Source organism: Pseudophryne corroboree, chromosome 9 (assembly GCF_028390025.1).
Source record: "Pseudophryne corroboree isolate aPseCor3 chromosome 9, aPseCor3.hap2, whole genome shotgun sequence".
Taxonomy (NCBI): domain Eukaryota; kingdom Metazoa; phylum Chordata; class Amphibia; order Anura; family Myobatrachidae; genus Pseudophryne; species Pseudophryne corroboree.
Genome location: NC_086452.1, coordinates 43,538,463 through 43,550,933, shown reverse-complemented (window position 1 = coordinate 43,550,933; position 12,471 = coordinate 43,538,463). Strand labels below are relative to the sequence as shown.

The 12,471-nt window shown below is 48.4% G+C and overlaps 1 protein-coding gene across 6 annotated transcripts in view; it reads left to right on the top strand.

Moving 5' to 3' along the window:
* FGGY (FGGY carbohydrate kinase domain containing) overlaps nt 1-12,471 on the top strand; it is a 533,714-nt gene that overhangs the window by 408,093 nt on the left and 113,150 nt on the right. For all 6 annotated transcript variants that reach the window (XM_063939260.1, XM_063939262.1, XM_063939261.1 and 3 more), the window contains one exon: nt 5,952-6,059. In XM_063939260.1, the coding sequence (XP_063795330.1) occupies nt 5,952-6,059 (108 nt within the window). The remainder of the gene's footprint in view (nt 1-5,951; nt 6,060-12,471) is intronic.

The window sequence follows — 12,471 nt, the reverse complement described above, 5'->3', positions numbered from 1 at the left end:
TTTATCAGTCCTGGGCCCCATAACTTCTGATGGAAGCCCTGGTGGTCTGAAAGGAGTATTGGTGACCTGTTGCTCAACGGCTTCACCCAGGTCATTGGATGACCCAGCTGGGGGATTCACCCAATCTTCTTTTGTTCAGTACAATAAATACATATGTTTGAGGCCATACTGTATAATACACACTGCCCAGACTCACATGTCCTGATATACCGGTAAGTCAGCAGTTCCAAAGTTTACATTAAAGTCATTGCAGCATTATCAGCCTGACAAGTAAATAATCTATTTACATTCACTGTTTATAATTGTAGCCATCTCTCTAATCACATCTAATTGTTCTTCTTGTCAAAGGATTTCTCAGAAAAGCATTGCTAGCAAAACATGAGACTGCAGCATGTATCCTTGACCCAAAAGAACCTCCTGGAGCAGTGAACATGGTGATCCCATATGATGTGTCCTGGGAAGGACCCTAAGTTCCCTTGTTTTCTAAGCACTGATGAAATGAGCCTGTACTGAGTTTGTAAACCAGGAGTCTCCTGCAGTAGGTAGACCTCTTGCTTGCCATGCTTGGTGAGGGCGCTGGTGGGAATTTGATGGGCTTTGCATTTTATTAAAAGACGACCTACAACTGTGGAGCAAATGTGGTGTCTTTGTAGCCTCTTATTTTGTACATACACCAGAATATATAGTTTAGCATTGCTCTCCCAATCAGGAGGTGCATGAGGGATTTGGGCTGTCATGACATAGGGGGTCATTCCGAGTTGATCGCTCGCTAGTTACTTTTTGCAGCGCTGCGATCAGATAGTTGTCGCCTATAGGGGGGTGTATTTTCACTTTGCAAGTGTGCGATCGCATGTGCAGCCGAGCTCTGCAAAAACAGTTTATGCAGTTTCTGAGTAGCTCAGAGCTTACTCAGCCGCTGCGATCACTTCAGTCTGTCCTGCAAACGCTTGGACACGCCTGCGTTTCTCCAACCACCCGCAGAAAACGGTCAGTTGACACCCAGAAATGCCTTCTTCCTGTCAATCTCCTTGCAATCGGCTGTGCGAATGGATTCTTTGTTAAATCCATCGCTCAGCAACGATCCGCTTTGTACTCGTGCAACGTGCCTGCGCATTGCGGTGAATACACATGCGCAGTAGTGACCTGATCGCTACGCTGCGAAAAACGGCAGCGTGCGAATAGGTCGGAATGACCCCCATAGTGCTTTTGGGATGGGGGTTTTCAAAGGGCCCTTTTAATAATCTTGCATGAAATGTGAGCAAGTATCCGTCTTAAAGATGTGAAGATCTAAAGGACAAGGCAGAGCTGCCATCATGAAGGTCCGGGGGGGTGTAGAAGTATGATGCACAGAATAGTGAGGGTGCCCATACTAGCTGGGGGACCCCTCTGCCCACTGATGTTCCCAGGCAGTGCCGTAACTAGACATTTTAGCGCAGTGTGCAACAAAAAGCATTGGCACCCCTATATATATACAGGTTGAGTCTCCCATATCCAAAATGCTTGGGACCAGAAGTATTTTGGATATCGGACTATTCCGTATTTTGGAATAATTGCATACCATAATGAGATATCATGGCGATGGGACCTAAGTCTGAGCACAGAATGCATATATGTTTCATATACACCTTATACACACAGCCTGAAGGTCATTTTATACAATATTTTTTAATGACTTTGCGCATTAAATAAAGTTTTTGTTCACTGAGCCATCAGAAAACAAAGGATTCACTATCTCAGTCTCACTCAAAAAATTCAGTATTTCGGAATATTTTGATATGGGATACTCAACGTGTGTGTGTATATATATATATATATATATATATAAACAGGAGCAGTGCGCGCCTTAAGCGCACGGCAAAAATATAGGGGCGTGGCTCCATGGGGGAGGGCATGGCCACAAAAACAATACAAATTCATATTATTACGCTATACAGAAGTCTCCATTATTCAAATTATGCCGCACAGCAGCACCACTTACACACATTGCACCAGGTAGAGACCCTTTTTTTTTTTTATACACATTACAGCCAGGTAGAGTGTCCCTTTTTACACATTAGGACTGGCAGAGTCCCTTTTTTACACATTAGGCAGGGTCCATCCTTTTTTATTTTACATATTACAGCAGGAGTCACCCTTTTTGACACATTACAGCAGGAGAGTCCCCATTTTTTTTTTACACATTAGGCAGGCGGAGTCCCCTTTTACACATAATGGCAGGCAATCCCCCTTTTTTTACAAATTAGGCAGAGTCCCCTATTTTTACACATTAGGCTGGAAGGGGGGGGGGGGAGAGAGAGAGAGAGGGAGAGCCAGCCAGCCAGGGACAGTTACCTGTAAGCATGCTCCTCTTCACCAGCACCGTGTGCACCTGCGGGTCCGACAGGCACTCCCTCATTGGCTCCAAGTCCAGAGCGCTCTTCTGTCTTCTCCTCATGAGCAGCGGCCGGGGGGTCACCGCCATCCTCCAGTAGCAACGAGTTCTGGATGACGGGGGTCCGCCTCCAGGCCAGCGCTGCACTCATCTCCTCTGTCTGAGTCTGACAACGGAGGCTGCTCCGCTGTGGGAACAGGGGGCGCCGGATGAGGAGGGACAGTACAGCGGCGGCAGCCGCAGCAGAGAGCACACAGAGTGAAGGAGGAGGAGCTGCTGTCCTCACTCTGCTCCGTGTTCTCCTCCCGCAGCCCACCCTTATTTCAGCAGGCAGCGTCCAATTTCCGCTGCCTGCCGCAGCTTTTCTTTCACACCACTGCGGTGGCGGCCGGCCAACTTCTCCGACTGGGCCGTGCTGCCAGCGGTTTTGCGCCCACAGTGCATGTGCGCTGTGGGCAAGGCACCGCTGGCGCACACCTAGTTACAGCTCTGTTCCCAGGCCCAGGGTGGGGAGGCATAGGACCTGATTCAGAGCCATGCGGGAGGATATCCAGCACAGGGCTAGCCCGCCCCGCATATCAGGCCCTGCTCCCCCCCCCCCGCGCAGGTGCGAAAGCATCGAACGGCAGCAATGCTTTCAAACCCGCTGAGTAGCTCCCTGCCTGTGCAGCCTAGCTGCGCTGGCAGGCGGCGACCCATCATATTTTGGGTCGCAGCGGCTGCATGTGACGTACGCAGCTGCTGCGGCTCGCCCCATCAATGGTCCGGACTGCGCCCCCCCAATGGCGTTCTAACACTATTGACACGCCCCGTGACCGCCACTGCCTGCCAATCAGGTAGAGGCGATCGCACCAGTGCAATGCTTTTGCATCCCACTGGGTGCACATGCTGCGCGAGCGCACTCTACTAAGGGCTTCAGAGTGTGATGGCTGCCCCCGAATTAGGCCCATAGTCATGCCGCTAATATGGAATGGCTTTGACCCCTGCAATTGGAACATTGTAATCTTCTCAGAATCTTTAAATTAATTCTGTACTAATAGGATCAATAAACTAATGAGACCCACAGCATAATCATCTCTTGGACAAGCTTTGCACCTCAAGTGTTCCTTGTGTTATGCTTAGGCACAGATATCTGCGTTTGTGTATTAGCAGCAGGTCACAGATGGATGGAGTTGGGCGCAGTGAATTTTGGCGCCCTGGTGGCCTCATCCTGCAGAGCAGCGCAGACACAAAGGGTTAGATTCAAATGTGTGAAAAGTTGGTTGGGTGTCTGTCTATTAGATAGGAAAAACCAGACTCCCAACTGATTTTTCAAACATTTGAATCTCCCTCCATGTGTTTGGGAATTATATGCTGGCAGTCAGAAGACCGATCGTGGCATCTCGATGCTTAGAATCTCGACATAGGCAAGTATAGTTATCTTACCCCAATGACCCCCTACCCCTCCCTGCAGCCTAAACCTAACCTTCCCTCCCTTGCAGCCGAACCCTCCACGGTGGCGCCTAAACCTAACGACCCCTTCTCGCAGCCTAAACCTAAACCCTCCCTCCCCCGCATCCTAACCGTAATCCTTTTCCCCTGCAGCATAAACCTAACCTCCCCCACCAGCGGCTTACCTGCCCCGCTTGTTTGGGATCCCGGCGTTCAGTATTCCGGTTCTGGGATTGTGGCATTCCAAGTAGTGTTGGGATTCTGCCGTCTGTATTTCAACTGCTGAGATCCTGACTAGATTATTATAACGAGGTCAAAGAGAGGACGTATAACCAGGTGAGTCCCTTGTAGTTCCCGACTTGACTTACCTCCCAAAAGGACTGAAATTCTCCATCATCTCCAAGCTGGTGATGACCGAATCGGATCCTCCACCTTCACCAAGACAAATGCACTGTATTAGATAAACATAAATTGCAGGAGTCGGGGAGAACAACAAGTCCAAAGATATATTTGCGCTACAGATCGGGAACATTGGACTTGGTAAATGACCTGTGTGTAATCTGCCACTAGCGAGTCGTAGAGCGAATCCACATCTATACAGTATGTGGTGTCTCTACTCATCATGGGCGGTCTGAGGGTCTCAGCTGCCTGCCTCTGTTACCTAAGGATTGCATTAAAAGCAATTGATCCATTCCAGTGATTGGGGGAATGCATTTTCTTCTTAAGAAAGCTTTTAAACATAATTGGAAAAAGTGTCCAATATAAACACTCCCAGATGGCATTAGCCAAACTAAACAATGATTTCAGACTTGGATCTAGCTAGACTGGAGAACCAGGGCCTTTGTGTTATCAATTGTATTATCACGTACTGCACTACATTGTATATAAAGTACAGAATTGTATATGAGAGCGGAATAATGTGCACAGTGCAGCCAGGGTATTACAGACCTGAGGTTTCCTTTACATTTCTGTCTCATGGGGGTCATTCTGACCCGTTCGCTCGCTTTTTGTCGCAGCCGAGCGAACGGGTCCCTACTGCGCATGCGCCGTAGTGCGCCGGCGCATGCCAGAAGGCCGTAGCAGGGCTGCGATCGCCTCTGCCTGATTGACAGGCAGAGGCGATCACTGGGCGGGAGGAGGCGGAACAGCGGCATTTGGGCGCCATTTCGTGGAAGCGGTCCGGCCAACGCAGGTGTGGCCAGACCAAATGGGGAGGGGGGCCGCAGCGGCTGCGTGATGTCACACGCAGCCGCTGCAGGCCGGGGAGCGACGAGTAGCTTCTGGCCAGCATGCTAAAGCTGCAGTGGTCGGGAGCTACTCTTGAAATGCAAAGGCATCGCCGCTGACATGCGGGGCGGACTAGCCCTGTGCTGGGCGTCCCCCCGAATGTCTGAGTGCCTGATCGTAGCTGTGCTAAATTTAGCACAGCTACGATCAACTCGGAATGACCCCCCCATGTCTCCACAATTGGGGAAGTTTTGTATGGTTCATCATTACGTGTGTATAATATATGTTCAACGGCTTTGCACGTGTTGAAGTTGCCTCGGACGACTTTTTTTTACATTTCTGGTGTTTTACTTGTATTGAGGAACCCCGAAGCGTATATTTATTGCAGTTCCTTGTTCTTACGCTGCATTTCTGCATATTAAATACACTTACCATGAAATAGTGAAGTTTAATAGTATCGGTAGGAGTGTAAAAGACATTGATTTTTATCATAATGCTCCTTTGTAGAGTATGTTACATGACTCAGTTTTGAGGACGCAGACAGATAGTGAGCTCTGCGCACAAATTGCTGCTCATTCACAACCCTGAGGCCACGCAGACTGCGCACAATTAATTTTTTGTTTGCTACTTACCCCCTTGAGTACTGGTGCAATGATATATAGCCTGTCCTATACCATGATATATACCAAATAGAATAGTGAAGATTTTATCAAAATTGGTCTACTAGTATTTGAGTTAACGTAAAACAGAAAGACAGACGTATAATTTATAGGGTATGTAGATTGAATCGGCCATTTTTAGTTTTTTTTTTTTTGTCTTTCTAAGTTGAAATGCTCGAAAATCGTACAATTACAGACGTTAAAATTTTATTTATATGTATGATACTAATTATATTAATAATGTCTTTGTTTTATTCCCGCAGATCAGTGAGAGTCCGCTGTTTGTGCCTGGTGTCTGGGGCCCTTACTACTCAGCGATGGTTCCAGGCTTCTGGTTGAACGAGGGCGGACAAAGTGCAACTGGGAAACTGGTGAGTTTGTTCAAATGTGTCTTGTATTATCAGACACCTGTTACAGATGACATAAGGAGTCTTCTTAGCACAATGAGATTCTTATAACCTGCTGTAAATGTTGTGCCAGTACACACTTATAGTGCTGACTGTTATGATTCCAGCACTCTGGTCCGAGGAGATCTTATGGCAAGGACCGGAGCACTGGAACGGAATGCTGGGGAAGGGAGCAGGACAGGAAAATAGCCCCTGGCGCCCTAACTCTGTTGTCTCACCCGTGTTGTCAGAAATCCCCTGCGAGACTATGGTTTCTTGAGCCCTTGGCAGCCGCGTTTGAAGGGCGGATTATGTCTGCCCAACTTCGATGCCCCCCGGTCTTAATGAGAGACAAAGGGAAACCCGAGACAGGGTGATAACAAGAGGCCCTCTAACTAAACAACCAGGCCAGGGGCTAAGCAAACTCAAAACTATAATATGTGCGGAGAAACCGCCAGGGAAAAGGACAACCAAAATATCCACTTGTCCAATTCTCCTACCCGGCACCGCCGAGTACCAGAGAGGACTTGTGGAAGCGGAACCCTCCGCAAATGCTCCAAACACAAAATATAAAAGGAAAAGCGGCTGAGCCGCAACACACGGCAGAGCCGCAACTCACGAACACCACTGGATATAAAACGGTGATCAGTCAGGACTCCAGGGAACCAAACGACCTCTTGGGATGAGATGACAACTCCCGAATACCGGACTTCTGAGGACTGGAATGACCGGATACAGCAGGACTGGAAACAGACTCTCAGCAAACAAAGGCAGCATGCAGGAAGCTATTACAAGCGTCTGTGAGAAGCCCTGGGAGTGTATTTAACAAGGAGTCCTCCAATCAGCTGCTAAAGGCTGATTAGAATAAATGCCGTGCAGCTGCCTTGCTGCACGGCCAGAGAGCAGGTGAATATCTTAATTTCCTAAAGCCTAGCAACGGGGAACGCGGTCTGCCAGTGGCGTCCCCGTTGCTAGGGTCCGTACGGCTCAGCGCGCCCGGCGTCTAGAGTTGCTAGGGAGCCGGCGGCTGTACGCGCACGGCATCTCTAGTTGCTAGGCGCCGGGCCGCGCAGACAAGCGGACCCTGGCGCCTAACAGTACCCCCCCCCTTGAGGAGGGGTCAAGGAACCCCTAAAGCCAGGTTTCTGAGGAAATTCCCGAAAAAATGCCCTCTTGAGCCTCGGGGCATGAAGATCCTTATCCAGGACCCAAGACCTTTCCTCCAGACCATAGCCTTTCCAGTGAACTAGAAAATACAGCCGACCCCGGGACAATTTGGAATCGAGAACCTTCTCTACCAAGAACTCCTGTTGTCCCTGTACATCCACTGGAGATCTACCCTGAGAGATCTTCCGAGGAAATCTACTGGAAGAAACGTATTGTTTCAACAGGGAACAATGAAACGTATTTCCAATCCTGAGAGATCTTGGTAAACGTAACCGAAAGGCAACTGGGTTGACTCTTTTAATAATAAGAAATGGCCCAATAAATTTGGGTCCCAGTCTAGCCGAGGATTGTCGAAGCCTGATGTTGCGAGTCGACAACCACACCCTATCTCCCACCTTAAAAGTGCAAGGACGTCGGAGCCTGTCAGAAAATTTCTTCTCTCGAAAGGCCGCTTTTCTGAGAGCAAGGTGCACCTTTTTCCAAATGGCTCTGAGATGGGAGGTTAAGGTTAGCGAGGAGACTGAGGAATGATGAAAAAAAGAATTAGCGCTGGGGTGAAAACCAAAAACTGAAAAGAATGGAGACTCTTTAGTGGAGGAATGACAAGAATTATTGTAAGCAAATTCAGCCAACGGAAGAAACTCGGACCAATCATTCTGGAGTTTGGCTGAATACAAGCGCAAATATTGTTTCAATGATTGGTTAACTCGTTCGGTTTGCCTGTTGGATTGTGGGTGGTAACCGGATGTTAACGACAATTTCATCTTCAATGAGGCACAAAAACATTTCCAGAATTGTGCGATGAATTGTGGACCCCGATCAGAAACAATATCAGTAGGCAACCCGTGAAGCCTGAATACATGGCGGAGAAACAAAACTGCCAACCCTTGGGCAGAAGGCAATCGGGGAAGAGCAATAAAATGAGCCATTTTACTAAAACGGTCCACTACCACCCATATGACTCGGAATCCGGCTGAAAGGGGAAGGTCAACCACAAAATCCATGGAAATATGAGACCACGGCCTGAGAGGAACATTTAAGGGCATAAGTTGCCCGATGGGCAAGGAACGGGGAACCTTATGCTGTGCACAAACCTGACATGAATAAACAAATTCCTTGACGTCTTTAGAAAGACCAGGCCACCATACTGAGCGAGAGACTAACTCCAATGTCTTAGAGACTCCTGGATGCCCTGAAACTTTGTTATCATGGAATTCCGTTAAAACAGTAGCTCTCAAAAACTCAGGGACGTAAAGACGACCAGCAGGAGTAATTCTAGGAGCTTGGTGTTGAAGCTGTTTTAACTGGGTAAATAAATCTTGTGTGAGGCCCGCCCAGATGACCGAAGATGGAAGTATGGGGGTAACAGGATTGTTATTGTGAACCGGAAGAAAGCTACGTGACAGGGCATCAGCCTTAGTATTCTTGGAACCAGGCCTGAAAGTGATTATAAATTTGAAACGCGTAAAAAATAATGCCCAACGTGCCTGCCGGGCATTAAGCCGCTTAGCCGATTCAATGTATTGCAGGTTCTTATGGTCAGTCAATACCGAAATAGTATGTTTTGCTCCCTCCAGCCAATGCCTCCACTCCTCGAAAGCCCACTTTACCGCCAGTAACTCCCGATTACCAACGTCATAGTTGGATTCAGCGGAGGAGAATTTCCTGGACATAAAGGCACAAGGATGTAACTCCAGAGACTCCGGATCCTTTTGAGAAAGGATAGCCCCCACTCCAACCTCCGAGGCATCAACCTCCACCACAAAGGGCAATTCCGGATTAGGATGTCTGAGGACTGGAGCCGAGACAAAGGCTTGTTTCAAGGCCCGGAAGGACAACTCAGCTTCACGCGACCAGTTGGTAGGATCCGCTCCTTTCTTTGTCAGAGCTACAATGGGAGCAACCAGGTCAGAAAAAGAATGAATGAACCTCCTATAATAATTCGCAAACCCTAAAAAGCGCTGAATTGCTTTTAAATTGGTGGGTTGCGCCCAACTAAGGATGGCCTGGAGTTTCTTTGGTTCCATGGAAAATCCCTGAGGGGAAATTATGTACCCTAAAAAAGATACTTCCGTGACATGAAACTCACACTTCTCCAGCTTGGCATATAAATGATTCTCGCTTAACTTTTGAAGAACCAGACGCACGTGGGTAACATGTTGTTCCATTGATTCAGAAAAAATCAGGATGTCGTCTAAGTAAACGACCACGAATTTCCCTAGGAAGTCACGGAGCACATCGTTAATGAGGTCTTGAAAAACTGCCGGAGCATTGGACAGGCCGAACGGCATCACCAGGTATTCGTAGTGACCCGACTGAGTACTGAAGGCCGTTTTCCACTCATCTCCAGATTTAATTCGGATGAGGTTGTACGCTCCTCTAAGGTCAATTTTAGAAAAAATCACAGCAGAACGTAACTGATCAAAGAGTACAGAAATCAACGGCAAAGGATAGGTGTTTTTAACTGAGATCTTATTCAGGGCTCTAAAATCAATGCAAGGTCTAAGCGAGCCATCCTTTTTCTCCACAAAGAAGAAGCCTGCACTTAAAGGAGATTTTGATGGTCTAATAAATCCTTTCTCAAGGCTCTCCTTTACATAATCATTCATAGCCGCAGTTTCTGGCCCGGATAATGCATATAATCTTCCCTTTGGCAATGCGGCACCAGGAATTAACTCAATAGCACAATCATAAGGCCGATGGGGAGGCAGAACGTCCGCATTGCCTTTGGAGAAAACATCAGCAAACTCCTGGTATTCCACCGGAATGGGTTCTGGAATGATAGCTGCTACTCTGACTGGAAACGTGATACATTCCTTATCACAAAAAGTACCCCATTGTGAAATCTCCCCCGACCGCCAATCAATGGTGGGATTATGAAAGGCCAGCCAAGGGTGACCCAGAACAACTGGAACTGCTGGGCAATGTGTAAGAAAGAACTCGATTTTCTCGGAATGTAGAGCTCCTACTGTAAGTAGTACAGGGGGTGTATGGAGAGAAATAATCCCATTAGACAGCGGACTCCCATCTAAGCCATGCATGGTGACACACCTACCCAAAGGTAACTGAGGAATGCCTAAGGCCTTAGCCCAAGTTAAATCCATAAAGTTTCCTGCAGCTCCACTGTCAACAAAAGCCGACACCGAAGAACTGAGGCTGCCAAAGGAAACTTTAACTGGGACTAAAAGGGAGTTATTCGAGGAGATAAGCTGCAGACCTAGGTGAACCCCCTCACAATTCACCTGGTCAAAGCGTTTCCCGACTTGTTCGGACAATTACGAGCAAAATGTCCCTTACCCCCACAGTACAGACAAAGACCAGAATTTTGCCTTCTGGCTCTTTCTTCAGGAGACAGCCGGGAGAGACCCATCTGCATGGGCTCCTCTACGTCTTCAGGAATGGAATATACACACGGACTTGACCTTACAGGTGCTCCTTTTTCAGCCCTCCGCTCTCTGAGACGACGATCAATCTTAATAGAAAGCTCCATGAGTTTATCGAGAGTCTCAGGAGCGGGGTACTGAAGGAGACTGTCTTTTATAGACTCTGATAAGCCGAGGCGAAACTGACTGCGCAGGGCTGGGTCATTCCAGCCACAGTCGTTCGACCAACGGCGAAACTCCGTACAATAAACCTCCGCAGGATTTCTACCCTGTCTGTGTCACAAACTGAGGGCCTGAGCTGACGGGAGGCAGCCTCAGTTGTAGGGGCTGAGATGTAACGGAACCTGGGAGGTTGTATCAGACCCCTAGACATGTAAGTAACATGTAGAATAACTGCCCGAAGGCGTGACCACGACAACCAGGATAAAAGTCAATGATGTTTATTAAGACAAACTCCGTAACACAGCAGCAGTAAAGGAAACATAAAAGTCAACAGAGGATAAATACAATTCCTGGGTACTACAGGGTGGCAAGGGCCACAGGCACTGGTAGAGTGAGACAGTTCTTATAATCTTCTAGTTGGAAAGTCCTTACCAGGCCTGACTGTAGCAATGGAGAGAACCCAGGATCGTATCAGCTGGTGTTCCAGGAAAGGCTGGGTTGCTGAAGATAAAACGGCTGCTGTGGATACTGGCTGGAACCAGACTGTTGTTGGTACGGAGTGGATACTGGCTGGAACCAGTTAAATAATAAACGAACTTGAGAGCGGTGAAATAATAATACCGGTGGAGAGTGGTAAACTGCAGAAAGGACACCGGCCCTTTAAGAGAAGCTGTACACTGCTGGAAGCTGAGCTGGAAGCAGGTGATTGATGAAGTTTGGAGTTTGAGAGCGGTGAAATAATAATACCGGTGGAGAGTGGTAAACTGCAGAAAGGACACCGGCCCTTTAAGAGAAGCTGTACACTGCTGGAAGCTGAGCTGGAAGCAGGTGATTGATGTAACTGGAAACAGGTGAGTCCAGAATGGATCGGAGAGTCAGGCTACACCGCAGATGGAATGCTGGTGCGGGTCTCTATAGCAGAAGTCTGGAGACAGGAGCTGGAACCTGGAAGACAACCACAGGAGAGAGACAAACTGGAACTAGGTTAGACAACCAAAGCACTGACGCCTTCCTTGCTCAGGCACAGCTTACTTATACCTGCAGCAAGGAAGGGGTTGGCTAGGCAATTATGCAAATCAACAATACAGACAGCAGATTGGTGGAAATGATCAGATGACAAAATCCAAGATGGCTGCGCCCATGCAGACACTTGGAGGGAAGTTTTGTTTGTAATCCATGTGAGAATTGAAGCAGCAATGGCTGCGCCGGCCACAGGAGACAGGAGACGCCAGACTGATGAATGCACATCCAAACCACGCGGGCACAGCGGAGGCCGCGGCTGACGTAATCGCCACTCTGACACTTTGCATGCAGAAACTCAGGGACGGCGGCGGAGGCCGCGGGAGACGCCATGCCAGATGTAATATGGCGTTTACTGTGACCGCATCTCAGAGAGACAGGAGAGGATGCAGGAATGTAAACATCAGGATAACAGATGGGATCCGGTCCTGGAGCGCTGAGCCAGCCTTAGGAGGCATCTGAAGGGTAAGTAATGGCGTCCAGATACCCGGATCGTGACAGCACCCCCCCCCTTTAGGAGTGGCCCCAGGACACTTCTTAGGCTTTAAAGGAAACTTTGCGTGGAAATTTCGGACCAAGGCAGGAGCATGGACGTCTGAGGCATTGGCCCAAGAGCGTTCTTCAGGACCATAGCCCTTCCAGTCAATGAGGTATTGTAACTGACC